This window comes from Leuciscus leuciscus (assembly GCF_965113295.1).
Source record: "Leuciscus leuciscus genome assembly, chromosome: 2".
Taxonomy (NCBI): domain Eukaryota; kingdom Metazoa; phylum Chordata; class Actinopteri; order Cypriniformes; family Leuciscidae; genus Leuciscus; species Leuciscus leuciscus.
The window spans coordinates 25,223,087-25,242,963 of record NC_138726.1 but is presented as its reverse complement, the minus strand read 5'-3'; the positions used below and the strand labels follow the sequence as shown (position 1 = coordinate 25,242,963).

The window sequence follows — 19,877 nt, the reverse complement described above, 5'->3', positions numbered from 1 at the left end:
ATTCCAATAGTAAATTTTCCCAATGGTTTAAACTAAGAATATTTTTGGATTTCCAGTTTTGTAGAATTGTTTTCTTGGCGATAGCTAGAGAAACTAACAAACTGTCTTTGTATTTGATTTGTAAATGTATTATTTGTAGGTCTCCCAGCAGGCATAGAGGCGGAGAGAGAGGGATTCTACAGCTCAGAACGTCTGAAAGTTTTTGTGTAACTATCGTCCAAAAGTTGTAAACTGGTGTACATGCCCAAACTGCGTGGAAGTAATTGTCAGAAACACCCATGGTGCACTGTGAGCAGATGTCAGTAGTTGCAAGTCCCATTTTATATTTTTTATATTGAGTGATGTGAGTTCTATGGATGATTTTATATTGGATTAGTTGTAAATTAGTGTTTGTTGTCATTGCAAACATATTATTACATATGTCAGTCCAGTATTGGGAGGTAAGAGGGGTGGATATATCTTGATTCCATTTAGTTTGTGGTACGTGTATTAAAGTGTCTGATTTAATTAATAATTTATATAATTTAGAGATCAATTTATTATCATTTCCGATTTGCATAATTTCTTCTGATATCTGTGGGGGTGTGAGAGTATTATTACTAATATTTGAAATTTATGAAACGATGCGAATCGGTTGAAGATAGAATCGTTATTCGTGTGTAAATCAAATTTTTTTCCCCATCCCTAACAGCCACAATTTCATGCAGAAATCCTTTTATTTTAGTACTATAGCCTATATGTTATTAATTTGTAATTTCATGGCACAGAATCAGCCCTCTTAATAGTCATGAATGATGTAATGCTCACTACCAATACCGGGCAATCTGGGGCTTTGGTCTTGCTAGACCTTTGCTCTGCATTTGACCTGGTCGATCACAACATTCTCATATCACGTCTAGAACCATGAGTGGGCTTTTGGGGCACGGTGCTACAATGGTTCCGTTCATATTTAACTAATAGGAGTTATTCTGTCTGCATCGGGCAACAGTCTTCGTCTGAAATGCAGTTGGGCTCTGGCGTTCCTCAGGGCTCTATTCTTGGTCCGGTTTTGTTTAATCTTTATATGCCCCCTTTGGGTTCTATTTTATCTAGACATTGGGGTATCTTTTCATCTGTATGCTGATGACACACATTTACTTGCCTTTTAAGCGTGATGATAAGCTTGCTTTAAAGCTGATATTGGACTGTTTGGATGAACTAAAACTCTGGCTCGCTAGTAATTTATTGAGTCTTAATGAGAGCAGGACCTAAATTATCTTGTTTGGTTCAAATGATCGCAGTACTCATGATTTTGATCTCCAAACGCTGTTACCATACAAGACCACCTGTGTTCGGAATCTGGGGGTTTTGTTTAATGACAACCTTAAATATGATAAACAGATAAGTGCTGTGGTTAAGTCCTATTTTTATCTTCTTTGTCTTTTAGCCAGGGTTAAACCCTTTTTGTCTGCTAAGAACTTTGAGACTGCTATGCATGCTTTTGTGACATCCCGATTAGATTATTGTAACTATTTATATATTGGTGCCTCTCAGATGTGTATCACACGCTTGCAATTAGCTCAAAATGCCGCAGCACGGCTCCTCAAAGGGAAGTGTAAAAGTGAAGACATCACACCGGTTTTGATCTCGCTTCATTGGCTACCGGTTAAATACAGAATTGATTTTAACGTTTTGTTATTTGTTTTTAAGTCTTTGCAGAACCAGGCTCCACAATGCCTACCTGAACTATTACATCTGCCCTCACAGTCAAGATCACTCAGATCGGGGGACTCTGATCTACTATCTGTTCCTAGAACTTTTCTTCAAAATAGGGGTGAAGTTATGGAATAGTCTACCAGCTTTCATCAGATCCGCCAAAACGTTGTCAATTTTTAAATCCAGTTTGAAATCTTTTATTTTAATTGCTTTCAATATATCTTGAGTATCATTTTTATTTTATTTTATATTTTACCTTAGTTCATAGGTTTTCCATTTTATTGTTCTTTATTTTGCTTTACTGTTTTATGTGTTTTCCATCTTATTGTTAGTTTCCTTGGCTTTTGTTAAGCGCTATAGTCAACACCAGTTGTTTTTAAATGTGCTATATAAATAACATTTTATTTTATTGTATTATTATTATTCCTGTTATTTTACCTGTATACCTTTCTACCTTTCTTGTGCTGGATCACTTAGTGATGATGAGCTGCTCCACCTGTGGTTGTGAACTTTTTTTTATATGTAGAGAGAAGAAAGGTGAGAAGAATGGCAAGAAAGAGAGACAAATAAATTCAACATTAAAAGATACTGAGACGACAACACAGACACAATGTCTGTGTTGTCGTCTCAGTATCTTTTAATGTTGGTCTTTAGGGGACACTTAATTTAGATGCCCGTTTAAATTCATCTGAATCATTCTTGAGTGCAACACTACATTTGCGAATCCGTTTCTTCCAGAAGCTGCCATATAGAGTAGTGAATTGCTCTGCAAGCAAAATGACAAATTGTGAAACAAGTCAGCATACAACATTTGCTGTGAGCTTATATAGCATCCCTGTTGCTTTCTGGCAGAGATGCTCACAAGTCTCTGAGCTAGAGTCCAAGTCAAGTCTCAAGTCTTTGAGCTTGAGTCCAAGTCAAGTCTCAAGTCTCTGAGTTCGAGTCCAAGTCAAGTCTCAAGTCTATTGTGGTTATAATAAGTGTTGCATCAGGTACAGCGACCCATCCAGGCTACTTAGAACACTGCATAGCTATATATAAGGAATTCAAAGCATGTAATATGTTATTATGACTCCTTTATTTATTACAGTATCAGCTTTGATTTTGGTATATAATCAATGTAAACAGGCTATTGCAACATGACAAAAACACCAAGAATGCTTTACTTTTAAGTTAATATCTGTATTTTGCCTTGTAGCATGAACATACAGTACAGACCCCCCTTGTCTGTCGCTGAATTATAATGAAAGGCCTTGGCTCCTATTGTGCTGGCTCTGTGGGGCTATAAGACCAAATATATAAAAATGTTATACCTTACACTTACAGTACTAAAATTGACATACTCCTATTTAGTGCAAAACATCACATTGTAGCTAAATGCAAAACACTATTGCAACGAACCAAATGATGTGAAAAATACTATTATAAAAATATACTTTAATTGACCCCTTTCCGTGGATGAAAAACACTGATTGATCGATATCATGTATGAGGAATATACATTTCGGTAAGTTGTACTGTATCTTTCAACAGTGTTCGTGTTTATTTACTATTAGCTAGTAGAAAGGGTCGGTTCACGTGCCGCTAGGGATCTGTCACGTCACATTTACAAGCGCCAAAACGGTATTTATTGTTTCAATTTTGTAATAGAATTGACCGAATTTGAGAGCTGAGATTTTTTTCTATCATAAGTAACCTACTCTGTCTAGTCTGTCGGTCTCCGTGTCCTCTTTGCTTCGCGATTTTTCTGTGCGTGAGAAAATGGATGTGTGTCGTGAGAGCGTGTGAAAAGTGTCAATCGCGTGAGTCTCACGGTGAATGTGTGACAGTTGGCAGCTCTGTTGAAGTTTTTAAACCCAAAGCTTACGATGAATGGCACAGCAGCCAGTGGCCGGTGCAGTCGACATGTTTGTTGTCCTCTCATGTGTGGCCGCGCGCAGCAGTTACGTAGGCAGGTTATAGGTAACGGAGGGAGGGGAATAAAAGCGAGCTCGTCAGACGTTTCCTAATAATAAACATTGTTCACGAGTCCCGCAGCTCGAGTCCGAGTCGAGTCTGAAGTCTTTCGAGGACGAGTCTAAAGTCGAGTCTGAAGTCACGCTGTGTGCGACTTAAGTCGCACTCGAGTCCAAGTCTCAAACTCGAGTCCCCATCTCTGCTTTCTGGATAAGCAAATTTTCGTCTTTTTGGATTCTTCTTTCTTCATGATGAAACCGAGCACCTTGCTACACCGAAGGTGATCTTAATGACACAAATCAGCTCTCCATGCCAACACAGTTCTTCTGGACCAATGACGTCTGTATTAGTTCGTAAGTTCATCTACTAGTGAAAGAAGAGACTTCTGCGGGGTCATGGGCAATCCCACTGTCGTAGGCTGGCAGAGCAACTCCTAAAATAGGCCAGGAATTAAAGGGAGGCAGCAGTGGTTTGGTCATTGTTCCACTTATAGCGGTGGCCTGCTGTGGCATCACACTATGATATGCTTGTGATTTGTGTGTGGTGACGCACATGGAGTTTGGTGTTCATACAGTGACGCAGATGGTCTTGTGCTGCAGTTTACTTTTTAGGACAGAGGACGACTGAATGGGATCTCTTTGATTCTTTGATAAGGTGGTTAATATATAACACATCAATGACAGGCTCAGATTAAAAATGGCCATTTCGGCCATTTGTTTGCAGGAGTAGGGGTAACTACTTGTTGGCTTCCTTTTCTGTCTTAGATCGTTTTTGTTTTTTTGAGGAGGCACCAGTGACAGCCAGTGATATTTCTTTTTACTGTATGGAAAAGAGCATCTTTGTCATTTTGGCAGTGGGGTATAGAGTGACAATGGTGGGTAGATTTGAAAGCAAATGATCTGTGGAAGATGCAACTAGTTCCCAGCTTCAAAAACCTATTTGACTTTCTTTCCTCACTCCCTTGTATAATTTTGGTTTCATTTTTCAAGTTGTTAGTGCCAGTGTTCCCAGATTGGGCCAATGATTTCCAGCTCAAAAGCTCACCAAAACCCAACCAAAACTTTAACTGCCAAAATAATTTGATAGAATTGGATTGCTGAAGTCAAATAAAAAAAAAGAGAAAATAATATTTTATGCTGCTTATTATTTTAACCAATCCAGTGATTTGTTACTTCCCTGGCATTTTTTATTGCATACCAATCACATTTGGCAATGTTGAGTTAGCCCCACCCATGTGCATGCTGTCTCAGGGGACCTCACACCCCAAAACTTCGGTGTTTATACAGAACACATACATTTTACATTTATACATTTCCTTCAGAAATCAACACATTTCTGCAATTTTCAGCCATTTCTTTGGTAACTACATTGATATTATGTCAAATAAGAGATACATGTATTGTTTTTTGTCAAGTCAAGTCAAGTTTATTTGTATAGCGCTTTTCACAATACAGATTGCATCAAAGCAGCTTCACAGTATTAAATTAAAATAATACAACAAAGTTTGTTTCAAGAGGAATTTATTGATTGATAAAATTAAATTAAATATCCCCAAAATATCCCCACTATTTTGTGTATGAACAAATAGTACTTTACCATTTTTTATTATTTTCCTTTAAATGGAAAGATGAGTTTTATTAGCTTGCGTTCTAAGGTAATCTCTAGGTCAAACCATTAGCCTTACAGAAAGATAGACTGCCAAAGAATTAAGCATGTGAACTGCAAACAATAAATGTTTTGTGATTCATTTTACATTAATTTACAAATAGATACATCATAAATTGTTTTGTAGAGGAGATTCTTTTTATAAATGAACTTTTTTGTAAGATGGGCTTAAATGGTACAGCGCCACAAAACGCATGCAAACTATAGCCCTAGGAGGCCACTCCCAAGCCACGCCTACCGGTAAGAACGCAGTTAAACAAGTCTAGGCTACTAGTGAGTCTCCGTGATGAGTCTGCCCGGGATTTTGAGATCGCCCAAAATGTCCGGGATTCGGCTTTTGCGTTCTACAGTCGCCATTCATTGTTTACTGTGGCGAGCAGGATGAGGCTGAGGGGCGCGGGAGAACGGCGCGAGGCCGGTGGCATGATTACTTTTAGACGCACCGGTCTCGTATCTCTCACGGAGGAGCGGGAATTTTCTCAGCAATGTTAAAACGCACTTTTTTTTTTTTCACCTTAGAAACATTGCTAAGCTACGTAATATGCTATCAGTTTCTGATGCAGAAAAGTTAGTTCATGCATTCATGACCTCGAGACTGGATTACTGTAATGCTTTATTAGCTGGTTGTCCTGCATCCTCAATAAACAAGCTACAGTTAGTCCAAAATGCCGCCGCTAGAGTTCTTACGAGATCAAGAAAATATGATCATATAACACCGATTTTATCATCACTGCATTGGTTACCTATAAAGTTCCGTATTAATTACAAGGTATTGCTACTGACTTATAAAGCCCTATACGGCTTAGCTCCAGTCTATTTAACGGATCTTCTATCGCCCTATAATCCATCGCGCTCTTTAAGATCACTAAATTCAAGGCTTTTGGTCATACCTAGGATATCCAGAACCACCAAAGGAGGGAGAGCATTTTCTCATTTGGCTCCAAAACTCTGGAATAGTCTTCCTGATACTGTTCGTTGCTCAGACTCGCTCTCCCAGTTTAAAACTAGATTAAAGTCGCATTTCTTCAGCCAGGCATTCATATAATCTTACAGTTCAAACTACAATCCGTCCTCTAGCTCATAAATGCCAGAGGAGAACTGGCCCCCGACTGAGCCTGGGTTCTCCCAAGGTTTTTTTTCTCCATTAGGTCACCTGATGGAGTTTTAGGACACCATTAGGTCACTTGATGGAGTTTTTCGGTTCCTTGCCACTGTTGCCTTTGGCTTGCTCAGTTGGGGATATTTTGGGGATATTTAATTTTGTTTTATCAATCAATAAATTCCTCTTGAAACAAACTTTGTTGTATTATTTTAATTTAATACTGTGAAGCTGCTTTGATACAATCTGTATTGTGAAAAGCGCTATACAAATAAACTTGACTTGACTTGACTTGACATCAACCGATCACTTGTTTAGCGTTCATGTAAACACTACATTCAGATTCACCGATCGGAATGAATTCAGTTAGATTGAAACAAAAGGTGTGCATGTAAACAATGAATGGTGACTGCAGAAAGCAAAAGCCGAATCCCGGACATTTTGGATGATCTCGACGGCCGGACATGTCCGGGAAAAGGGGGTGGTAACCCCTACTACTCCGCTTTCTCCACAGAACAAGAGCCTGCTTGCTTAGCTTCCAAAAAAAGATGGCTGACACTATGTGTACATTCTGTGAGTGAAATCCCACCCTCTATGGGCGGGTTGAAAACATGCGGGACAGCCCCTCCTACTGGCTGTAGTCTTTAGCCTCTGGCCACAAAATCCTCCGATGATGCAATATGACGATTTTTGCGTCATCTGAGGTTTTTTTCCAGACAAAAAATACATAAATATCTCCTCTCAGGGGGATATGAGGGTGGAAAGCACGGTAATTCGAAAATACTACAGGTTTTCTACTAATACAAAGCTTAATGCTAAATCCTGAAGTATCCCTTTAAATATATACACAGCTACAAGTTATCGCGCTAAAAACCCATCAGTCATGAATGATCACGTCTGCCTGCTGATCGCTGATTGGCTAGAGTGTAAATCGTCTGCAACGTCAGCGCCAGCCGACTCTTCGGTTGGCCTGTGTGTTTAGTAACGTCACGATGACTGATTTTATGGAGTACATGCAAACTTGAGTTTTGTTTATTTACCAATTAGACTATAAAATTGAGATGTTTGAAAACTGCTGAACTGACCCCAAAACAGCCCAAATTTTGTCCACCTGCCCAAACCAATTTTTACCCGCCCAATCTGGCAACACTGGTTAGTGCCATATTCCCTGGCAAACTGCATTGTGGTTTGCTCCAAGGAAGGAAAAACTGAAAACTATTGGAAGCTGAAAGCTGTCATTCTCTCTTTAGGGCATGCAGGACTCAACAATAAGGATGGCCCACTGGCCCGGGGCTAGTTGACCGATCTGTCACTTGCCCCTTTGGGGCAATGATGCGATGCCACTGAAATTGTTACATTCATTGATCTTCTACATTGATTTTTATGCCATGCACTTAAGACTGATTTGAATGGATTTAAACAGGCATCTAGATAAGCAGTCCCTTAGTCGTCTCAGTATCTTTTACTGTTGTATTTATTTGTCTCTCTTTCTCCCCATCCTTCTCACCTTTCTTCTCTCTCTACATAATACAAAATGTCACATCCACAGGTGGAGCAGTGATCCTGCACTAGAAAGGCAGAAAGGTATAAAGTAAAAAACAGCAATGATAAAGTAAAACGGTTATACAGTACTAAAATAAAAGGATTTCTGCTGGTGATTGTGGTTGTGTTGGGTTATGTGTAAACCCATCTAGGGCACCATATCAGTCAGAATGTTTTTTCAAAATTCTTTAATTTTTGTTCTATGTTATGAGGCCAAGTCCAACATGAATGACATTCCAATAATTCCAATAATTAGAAAAGGCTTAAATATAAAAAGCTAAACATAAAAACACTTTAATTCAGCAAGGATGCATTGAATTCATCAAAAGAGAGTAAAGACATTTATAATGTTATAACATTTTTCTAATTCTAATAAATGCTGTTCTTTTGAATTTAAAAGTGTTTCCAAAATAGGAAGCAGCACAACTGGTTTAACATTGATAATAATAATACATTTTCTCTTGAGCATCAAAACAGCATATTAGAATAATATCTAAAGGATCTTGTGACACTGAAGACTGGAGTAATGATGCAGCTTTGCCAGCACAGGAATTATATTTTAAAGCAATCAAATATAAAGGTTATTTTAAATAGTAATAATACTTGCCAATACTACTGTTTTTACAGTATTTTTGGTCAAGTAAATGCAGCTTTAGGGAGACTTCTTTCAAAAACATGAATCCTCTTACTGCCCCCTGATTTTTAAACTGTAGTGTGTATATATTTTAGCAGATATTAAAATGCATTGGTATTTAAACATTTTAGCATTCCTTTGTGGTGGGGCCAGTGAAAATGTTGACAGGGCAATGTTTTTGTTGAGCCTTGGACTGGATCAGATATTGGATTATATGAAGGTGGTTGATATGTAACATCTAGCCGACCAAAACTGGACATTATTAAACTTCTAAAACTGGTTACCTTGATCGTGGTCTGCTTTGTGTGTGGGCAGGAGTGATGGCAACTTCTGTCTGTCCTAAACAAAACTTGAAGACTCATATTTCTAATAAACAGAAGACGACACCCATGCTGACTCCAGTAGATGAGGTTTTTAGTGGCTTCTCTCCTGGTAAACTCAGGTTGTGGCTGTCAATGTGGTCGGGAGGAACTCTGTGACCTTTGGTACCCCATCGGACCTGCCCTTGAACAATGAACCAGTGGCATTCCTGCCGCTCCAGACGCCGCTGTGCGGAGAGCTCTGAAAGTGGTGGCATTGTGCCCCCACCACCATTGTTGGGTCAGACAAAGCCCTTTATCAAAGGCACTGTTTGTGTGCACCAGGGTCAAAGCAGGCCACCGTACAACCCCACTGCTCACCAGAGCTGTAAAGGGATAGAGATGGCAATGACAGGTGAAGGGCACGTAATGTTATCCTTAGACGGGACGGGTAGGACGTGGTAAAACTGGGTAGAGGATGAATGTAAAGGTAGTCATGTAAAAGAAAAAAGGTCTCGCTTACAATACGCAAGCTGTTACTGTACGCTGATGTATGAACGAACATGACGCACTGGCCGATCCCAAACAATGAGTGTGTGAATGTAGCCTAAATGTCCTTCCAAGTACATTTAAATGCAGAGTTTTGTTACGGACAGCTCAGCTTACAACTTTTTTTAATCCCATCTCTCTTTTTCTCACTACAGACTAAGGACTGTCCCATCAAGCTCCTGCAGAGATGCCGGATAACGTGCGAGCCCTAGCACACAACCCTGTGACACAGCAAAAGGATCCTGAGTTTTGCTTTAATGGACTCTTATGGTTATTTTTATTTGTTCGTGTGCCGTCTCAGAGCACATCCATACGTTCTGTCTTGTATGAGTTCAGTGCTTTGTGATTTGTATCACAATGTTTTATCCGCTGCATAAAAAGGAGGTTCATCTTACGAAGACACCATAATCCACAAGTCTGGTTTAGACAGGTGCATGCTGTTTACAAGCATCACGCGTATGTACAAATTGTATTTATTTCCCATAAAGATTTCAGGTGCAATTACAGATTTTAGTGTTTATGTTTACCGTTTGCGTAACAGAGAGAACATGTATCGGTACAGTACAGACTGCAGATGGGATGTGACTGTACAGCAGTGGTGTTTTTTTTTTTTTTACGAATGTCTGTCTCCGTTAGGTCCTCACTTAACGTTTCACGCACATCTTCAGTTTTGGACCGTAGAAACCTCCTCTTTTGTACTATCAACACTGTTCTTCAGTATCTGTGAGTGTCGGGCTAGTCATGCCGTGTCAGTCTGCTTTACCCAGTGCAGGGCCACAGGTGTTTTTCACCGTGCCTTTTTGGCATGTGGCGCAGCCCAAACTTAGCCTTTTCGTATCTGTTCCCGTACTTATTTTTGACCAGCATCATCTCCTCTTTGCCAAGTGTGCTGTAGAGAGGGAGGACAAGAGGAAGGGTCTATTCTGGGACTCCCCTGATGAAATCTGCTGCAGTTGCTAAAATGGCACTCAGATGAGCACAGTTAGTGATTTATATCGTCCCAATAAATATAAATTAGTTCTCGAGTTATGTTTTGGTACCCACAGTAAATGAACTGTAAGGGGAGCTCTTCTTCAACTTAGTGAACAAACAGCACAATACGAAGGAACGAAAGCCCTATTTTGTCTGTATAAAACTTTATGCATGCTGTTGGCAAGATCGTAGGATCTCCTTCAATAGACAACATTAAAACAGCCTCAACATTTCATTAATATTTTATTTATAATTAATTATATTCAATATTTTAGTATTACCAATCAGCTGCTCTTTGTTCCATGATACTCTTCTCTCAGTATTGCGGTATGTCCTGTTTTGATCAGGCTGTTCTTTCAGGAAGTGAAGAAGTGGGTACAGTTCATCGAACTGATTTCTGCATTGTTCTCTAATATTTTTTCAAAGGAGTGATATGCACAATACACCATCTGGTTCAAACTTTAGGTACAGCCTTCCTTTTTGTTTTTACATTTCCCTGTTGCTACACATTGTTTTAAAAGACAAAATCACATGTGAAACTTGTCGTGACAAAAAAAGAAAAGAAAAAACTGCGTACGGTACGGTCTTCATTGTTATTCTGTCAATGGTACGAAAGTGAATTTTGTCGTCTGGTAAAAGGATTCATTCCTCGTGGATTTACCAAAGCAAGTCTTAATTAGCACAGATTGCCCATTAAAGCTCAGCTGTGGTTCTGTGAAAACAAGGTTTTGCTCAATGTCCAAAACTATATCTAAAACCCAAAATTGCCTCGATGTGGTAAATGGGACATTGGCATAAAAAGGGTACAGCTTAGTCTTTTTCTTGCTAATGTTAGCATAACATTTGTAATTGTGAGAATGATCTCTAAGAGTTACACTGAAACAAATTATTTTTGAACATAAAAGCTTTAAATCAGCCACATAAATGTATTTGATATCAGCCTTTTGCTAATGTATGTGATCAAGCTGACTGCTTTTTGCCATGATTTTCATTGATTAGTAAAGATGAGCAGTGGTACAGCATTAATATGTTTTACCCCAAATAGTTTTTTTTTGTTTTAATAGCTCAGATCTTTTCTTTTGGAATGTTTTATGAAAGGCAATTATTTCATTTTGGTATCATTTCAAAGTCAAAGAGACGGGAAGTTTGTGCATCCCCCTCGTCAGTTTTCGTGTATTTGTCGAACCTCATTAGTATGTTTTTGTACACTTGTCTTCTGTTCGCTATTGTTTTTGAAGTCTAAGCTTGACAGATGGCAAAGTTCAGGTGTGGAGGTCCGACGGAGTCTGAGAAAATTCAAAAAAGGAAAAACTTTTTATGGTTGTGTCCATGTGTGTACATACTGATGCTTTGATTTTTCTTTTTTCTTTTCTTTTTCTTCTTTTTTTTCTGCAGTTGATAGACTTTCCTTTTTCCTCTGGTGGGAAAAAGAGAGTGAAAGCAGGCAAATCATTTGAGCATTGCTTAGTGTTTGTATTTATCTTTTTTTGCTTTCAATAGAGCTATTGCAATAAAAAAAAAAAAGTTCCTGTAACACGTTTCAGTTCCATTTGTCTTTTATTTGTATGCCTGTGAATGAAAAAAATGTCCACCATTGTTGAAATTGATTGTTTGCTTCTGTAACATTGGCTGCGTTCCAGTCCAAAAATGTCATGGCCTTCACTCGCTAACTTCCCTCCATCTCGTTCACTCGGATGTGCGTCGTTGCATGAGTGCCCACTACTGGCGGAACCTTTGAACGTGCAAAGCCCTTGATCACTTAGAATCCACTATAGGGTTTATATATATATATATATATATATATATATATATATATATATTTATATATTTATATATATTTATTTTATTTTTTTACGAAAATTGTTTAATGCAGCATTTAATAAATATATAGGTGTGTTTGAGTTGTAAAAAAAAAAAAAAAATTAATATCGAGTGGTTTGGTGGGGTAAATTAAACGCAATATGTGTTGACGTCACAATCGTGTTGCATTGTGGTATATGGAGCTGCCTGAAGTGTACATATGAAGTAGACTTGCTCCCTCGGTCAATCGAGGGAGCGAGGGTCTGTCCATATACAGTATCTCACAAAAGTGAGTACACCCCTCACATTTCAGCAAACATTTTAGTATATCTTCTCAAAGGGACAATACTATAGAAATGAAACTTGGATATATTTTAGAGTGGTCAATGTGCTGCTTGTATAGCAGTGTATATGTACTGTCCTCTGAAAATAACTCAACATACAGCCATTATTGTCAAAATAGCTGGCAACAAAAGTGAGTACACCCTAAGTGATAATGTCGTTTAACAATGCAAAGCCACTTGTCCTATTCATCATGTTCATGTTTTTGTCTGCTTGACAGGACCGTACAAATTTGTGTATCTTGTATTAGAGCAGTTCAAATTTGGTGCTTTGAGTACAATTCTCTGACACTGACCACTGGATGTTCAGCATGGCACCTCATGGCAAACAACTCTCTAAGGATTTGAGAATTAGAATTGTTGCTCTCCACAAAGTCGACCTAGGCTATAAGAAGATTGGTAACACCCTGAAACTGAGTTACAGTACAGTGGCCAGAGTCAAACAGAGGTTTCCCAGGACGGGTTCCACTTTGAACAGGCCTTGCGAGGGTCAATCAAAGAAGTTGAGTCCTCGTGCTGTGCATCAGGTGCAGAAGCTGGTTTAAAAAAACAGACGCATGAGTGCTGCCAGCATTGCTTTAGATGTTGCAGAAGCGGAAGGTCAGCTTGTCAATGCTCAGACCATACGCCACATACTGCAACAAGTCGGTTTGCTTGGCCGTCGTTCCAGAAGGAAGCTTCTTCTGAAGCTGACTCACAAGAAAGCCCGCTAACAGTTTGCTGAAAGCAACCTGTCCAAGAGCATGAATTACTGGAACCATGTCCTGTGGCCTGATGAGACTAAGATCAACTTGTTTGGCTCAGATGGTGTCCAGCATGTCTGGCGATGCCCTGGTGAGGAGTACCAAGAACACTGTGTCTTGCCTACAGTCGAGCAAGGTGGTGGTAGCATCATGGTCTGGGGCTGCATGAGATGCTCCTGGTACTGGGGAGCTGTATGTACTGCAATATGTACTTCGACATTCTGAAGCAGAACATGATGCTCTCCCTTCAGAAACTGGGCCGAACGGCATGATAACGACCCCAAACACACCGCCAAGATGACAACTGCCTTGCTGAGGAAGCTGAAGGTGAAGGTGATGGAGTGGCCAAGTATGTCTCCAGACCTGAACCCTATTGAGCACCTGTGGGTCATCCTCAAGCTGAAGGTGGAGAAGCACCATGTGTCTAACATCCAGCAGCTCCGTGATGTCCTTATGGAGGAGTGGAAGAGGGTCCCAGCAACAACCTGTACAGCTCTGGTGAACTCCATGCCTAGGAGGATTAAGGCAGTGCTAGATAACAATGGTGCTCACACAAAATATTGACACTTTGGACACCGTTTATGTTCACTAAGGTGTACTCACTTTTGTTGCCAGCTATTTTGACAATAATGGCTGTATGTTGAGTTATTTTCAGAGTACAGTAAATATATACTTCTATACAAGCAGCACATTGACTACACTAAAATAATATCCAAGTTTCATAGACCTTATGTAGCCCCGCCCCCTTTCAGCGCTGCGCTCGTTGTCTTTTGACTTCCGGTCTGTATTTTCACAGCGTTTTGTGTGTTTATTAATGAACGGCTCGTTTTAAAATCTTCCCGGTTGCCTGACATTTGTTAAGTCATCTGCTTTAAACATTACAGTCCTCATGATAACTTTCGTTAACTTTACATTAAGTAAGTCCACTTCAAAAGCTAATTACTCCTGGACAGCAATGCCATAGAAATATACAGAGCGACCGCAAAACGGAAGTTAAAAGACAATATTCTAAAGATGGCGGCGCCCTCGTTTCTCTGGCGCATAAGGTCTATAGTATTGTCCCTTGAGAAGATGTTTGCTGTTTGCTGAAATGTGAGGGTGTACTCACTTTTGTGAGGTACTAACTTCCCTTGTCCACTTCATGCACTTCAAAATTGTGCTTAGGGAAGTTTGCAAGTGCTTGTCTAAAAGTGGACTGGAACGCAGCCATTGAGTGACCCTTCTTTCTCACTACCACTTCAACATTACTTGGACATATTTGACAATATTATAAGATGATGCAATAATAGTGGTTTTCAATTTTGTTTCTTGTTTTTCTTCAGACTACTACTTTTTTACTGATTGCATGATTAGATGTTTTTCTCGCAATGCCAGTCAAATATTCATAATTCATTGATTCTCCCTACTACTATATCTTTTAAATGTTCCTTTCTAAAAACACCTACTGCTTGTATACGTTCAGAAGGTCTTCCAGGTTTGTGGAATTGCACACACAGACCAGCCACTGGTCATGCGACTATCACTGAAAACTGAGCAAAACACAGCAAGCGATCATTGGATTTACAGAAATCATTTCACTTTTAACAAGTGTTTTCTAACTTTGCATATATAATCTGCTCCTGATTAACACATTAATTATTATTAGAATTATCAGTGTCAGTGAGTTATTTAAACATGCATTAATGTTTTTGGAAGCCTTTTGTCTTTCAAACACATTAAAATGTACAAATTCAGTCATTTTATATTTACATGTAATGCAGGGATTCCACAACTTTTTTTGTCAGCTTAAATTTCTTTGACCTAATATATTTACTTGAAGTTCCCCCTGAGATTTTAATTAGTAAGTTAGGTCAATAATAAAATTGTCACAAAAAATAAATAAAAATAAATAATCCAAGTCCATGGTTCTCTGATGTTGGTTAATGGTCACATGGCATGCAGGCAAATAATATTTATTTATTTATTTATTTATTTATTTTTAATCTTTAGCAGTGTTGCATTTTAGTTTTTATTTTAGTTTTTATGATTTAATTATTAATAGCTTTTCATTAACCTCACCAACCCCAGTCTGGAAAACCCTGACATAATGCAATATTTAATGCACTTCATATTGTTTATAACAAATAATGGAATATATTTTCTTTCTCTTTGTATTTTTATATCAATATGGTACAAGATTATTCTACTCAAATCAATGCAATAATAAAGTTAGGTTAAATGTAATCCAAAAGTAGTAAATGTAAGGGATTACGTTACTAATTAAAATTGTTGTCATGTAATTGTAATCAGTAACCAATTACAATGTGTAAGTAATGTACCCAGATATATATAACTGTGTGTGTGTGAAATTAATATTGCCAAATCTGCTCACAATCTCAACTGGGTGCTGGACGATTACTCTTTAAATTATAACATTCGATATTGTGATGTTTCCAGCAGGCCAAATTAAATTTCAAAATGAAGAGGAACAATAGTAAATGTTCATTAAAAACAAAATCAGGTAAATTTAGGAAATAATCAGGCACCAAAACAGTTGGGCGATGTCCAACATTGTCCATTATGAATAATGAATATCTCATGCAGAAAGAATTTTTTCTACATTTTCTGAACTGTAGTTTAACTTCATGGACTTCAGTCAGACAAGCACACACATGTATTCGTCACTAGGTGCACACCATAACACACCCCCTCTCCCCGTCTCGTCCCATACGTCTGGGTGAATTCAGCATGCTTATGCCAGTAAGCAGTGTCAGTAAGTAGCTTGGGGAAATTAAAGCGGATAACTGACTATTGCAAGTGAACTTTTCAGTGGGGGGTCAACTACTTTCCCAGAAACTCCGAGCTTATTTGCCCATGAACATGTAGCAAGACACTTAAACTGGGAAACTATTATCTCCTTAAGGAGCTCAGACCACTGCAGAATTCCACCCACATTCATAGTAATGTCTAGGGAATGGTGCTGTCCTTATACGCACAGTGGCCATGTCATCCACTGTTGCTCCGCCATAATGACGCTCTTAATTGGATTCTCAGTATTTAAAGGTAAGCTTTTTTTGGCAATGCTTGCTAACGTACAGGATTAATCCACTGTGTCTGGCACCTTACACCTTCATTGACAGCAGGATGCAATAATATTATTTGATGTGAAATGCCAGGTCCAAATATCATGGTTAAACCTACTATTGTCATCATGTAAGATCATACACCCCTTCATGAATGTCTAATGCAGTACTTTATTATGAAAAAGAGCAGGAATTTTTAAACCAGATATTCTATACTTGCTGTTTAAGTTTCAATTTAGCTTCCATACAGACTGTCGATAGGTGACGAGAAGATTAGCTGCATCTGAAATCACATACTTCCCTACGATATATAGGTGTAAAACAGTATATCACAGTATTCATAAATCAGTACCCGGATGAATTAATACTTCCGGCGAGATTCTAAAGTGTGTATACGAAGAACACTTTACTATCCAATGAGGCCAAGAGTATGCGATTTTGGACACAGCCATTGAATCATTGACTCAATCGTTTTGTTCAAAAACACTAATTGAGGGAGGAAAAACACGGATGCATCCAAATATTCTTTATTATATACTATAGTAGGCAAAAAAAACAGTTTGTGAGATGAGTAGTATGTTCGAATTAACAGTATTCATCCGATGGACACTTTAATATCCCATGAGGCCATGGGCAAGTTGTGAATGGCAGCGAAGTGATGCTGTAAGTCACATGACAATAACAAAATGACACATGTATGCTACACACATTCAGACTATAGTAGGCTACTACAGTCAGGTTCTGAAAGTAAAAGTCGAATTTTTTTTCTCCATAGTGAAATTGATGCGAGTCAGTCTCCGTACATTCTCAAACTACACTGTTTTCAACCGTAATTCGTAATGCTTCATGCAGTTCTTCGCCTCATTAAAGCCGTTCACAGTCTTGTATCCGTCTTTTTGCCCAGTTTTCAAATACTTCAATTCAAAGTTTGAAATGATGTGATTCATCTTGTCGCTGGTCAGTTTGGTTCATGGCTCAACAATTTGAACAATTTAAGACTTTTTTTTGTAAATACCAATGAGAAAAAAATGAGTTTGGAAGATACAGAGGAACCAAGGCCCCTAGAAAAGTGGACAGGCCCTGTTGCACTCTATGTAGAGCGTACTTTTTTAAATCACTAATTAAGTACTCACTCAAAAGAAGTACCTCCTCAGAAAGTATGCGATTTTAGAACTCAGCCTTTGCTATGCTGCTTGAAGATGTGTGATAGTTCATTTTACTTTGGCTTTGTTCTGAACTATTTTCGTTGGTGGAAGTAAAAAGTCACAGTTATTGGTAATATTGAAAGTTACTTCTGCAACCTTGTACAGCTGTGGTGCTGACATTAAGAGCAACAGCAGCACTCCCGCTCATGTGATTTCGCTTAATTTCATTTGATTGACGGATCCGTTTTTAAAAGAGTGAGTCAGTGCAGTTTCCCAAAGCATTTCTTACAACCCTTGCTGGAATGTAGTCTTGGCTGCACCACTGCAGAAGGGGAATCCTCCTCTGACAGACGTGTGTGCGTCATTAGGAGCTGAGGTTTCTCAATTCATTCCAGTAGCATTTACAGTATGTGCACAAATGTAGGTTGCATTAGGGCTCAGACTGCATGTGGACCATGAGCTCAGTGGCAGCATGTAAAGGTTTACGTCTAATTCTACTGTGGCCAGAGTATCCAACTCAATTAAGGGATGTAGTATTTGCCAATAGGTGCTCATGTTTCAAAACAAACTTGAGCAGTGATTCCTTTTAAAAGCTCATTAAGGAAAAGGATATTCTCTATATCATGCAGGTCATCTGATATGCACATAAAGGGAGAATTACCTGGAAATAAAGCTTTGACATGTCTCGTTCCCTCCTTCCAAAGACACAAATAAACGAAGTTAATCCAGACTCTTGACTTTAATGGCTAACTTAAGGCATATATATTTCAGAGTTATAGGCCTATATATAGGCTAACTGTATGTTTTGGATACATGTTTATGACACAGCCAGCCATCAAAAGTTGCTATCTGTCTATTCTTGTCCATCAATGTTAAAAACAAAAGCGTCTTTTCATAAGAAAGGACCTGCTTTCAAATCACAATTCTTTGACTCAGTTGCACAAAAAGTGAAATTTCGGTCCAAGCTTTGATCATTCAAAACCACTGTTGACCCTTTTCTTTGGTTCTTTCTAGAAAAAACACAACTTAAGTAGTTTTTTGTAAAGAGCTTGGCTTGACCTTTGCCCCTTGGTCCTGTTGTTGCCTGGAACAAAGATCATTATCTCAGTGGCAATGGGATTCACTGTCATCTGCTCACTGATCCTATTGAGAGCTTAGCTGTTGCCAAATATCAACACTGAGTTTGTGAACTAAATCGTATATGGACTATTTAGGTCCTAATAACCACTCCTAAGCTCAAAGCTTAGTCATTAACCAATCTGTCCAGGATAACAAGCACATTGTTAGAATCAGAAAGAGCGGGATGGAAGGAGGGAGGGTGGTACTAACAGGAAAATTACAAATGGAGACAGAAGTTTACATCCACTTAATCATGTTGTGATCGAATCATCATGGATTACTACACAAAAGCAGAGTGGCTACAAATCTGCAAAACATTGCTGAACTGTATGTCCATCTAATTGGCATAGATGTCTGTAAGGGAAAAGACAGCGGATTGCTGCAGCCCTACAGTCCATGTGACTCAGTTCTCCCTCTAGTGGTCAAACACAGTGGCGTGCAGTGGTGTATTTTTTTTTTTTATAAATCATGTAAATTCATGTCCCAGTTACACTTAATGCTGTCACATTCTCCTGGTTAAACATTACACAAGAAAGAGAAACCAAATACCATTCTATTTAGAATTTTTACATTAACTATGTAATGTTCTATTCATTAAAACCAAGTATAAATCTCATCAAGTTAGTGTTTTTAAGCATTTTTTATATTTATTGAAAACTGAAAACAGAAAACTTTTAAATGCGTTCTGGCAGTTCATTTACATTGAAAACGGGTTTTGAAAGCGATACCGTTATCATCTCTGTGTAAAGTTCAAAAACTTGAATCTGTGAAAACGCAGACACATGCGTGTTATGTGTTTATGGGGCCTTCACGTGCTATGGTAATTATGGTAAATACCAAAAGCCGACGTGGAAAATGCACATGAACACCCCCTCATGTGGTATTTTCCACTGGGCAACTCGTAGAATATTTTGATGCACGAGTTGCCGAGATGAGATAACCTTTGACCTTTTCAAAATGGCGGAGAGGAACGCAAGGGTCATGAATAAGCATTGCACACAACTAAACGTTTTTTGCTACTGTTAGCGGATAGTTTTTGTAGCCTATACAATGTTGTGCCATTAACAATTGTAATATAATGCGTTAACACTCAGTGTCAGTTTTAAAAATACCGTTATGGTTTGGTGTTACCTACCCTGAGCAGATGCTAGCTAGCAGTCAATAGGAGTCTCCTAGTAATGAGCGCCGGTCAGGCAATTTACTCACGTGAATGTATTTTGTCTGTAGTGTACGCCAGCGACACCATGATTTACTGA

General features: G+C 38.7%; 1 protein-coding gene across 1 annotated transcript in view; it reads left to right on the top strand.

Moving 5' to 3' along the window:
* Window positions 1-11,945, top strand: part of irs4b (insulin receptor substrate 4b) — a 35,296-nt gene extending 23,351 nt beyond the window's left edge. The window contains exon 2 of the mRNA XM_082162287.1: window positions 9,595-11,945. Within this exon, the coding sequence (XP_082018413.1) occupies window positions 9,595-9,599 (5 nt within the window). The 3' untranslated portion in view covers window positions 9,600-11,945. The remainder of the gene's footprint in view (window positions 1-9,594) is intronic.
* Window positions 11,946-19,877: the final 7,932 nt, after the last annotated feature.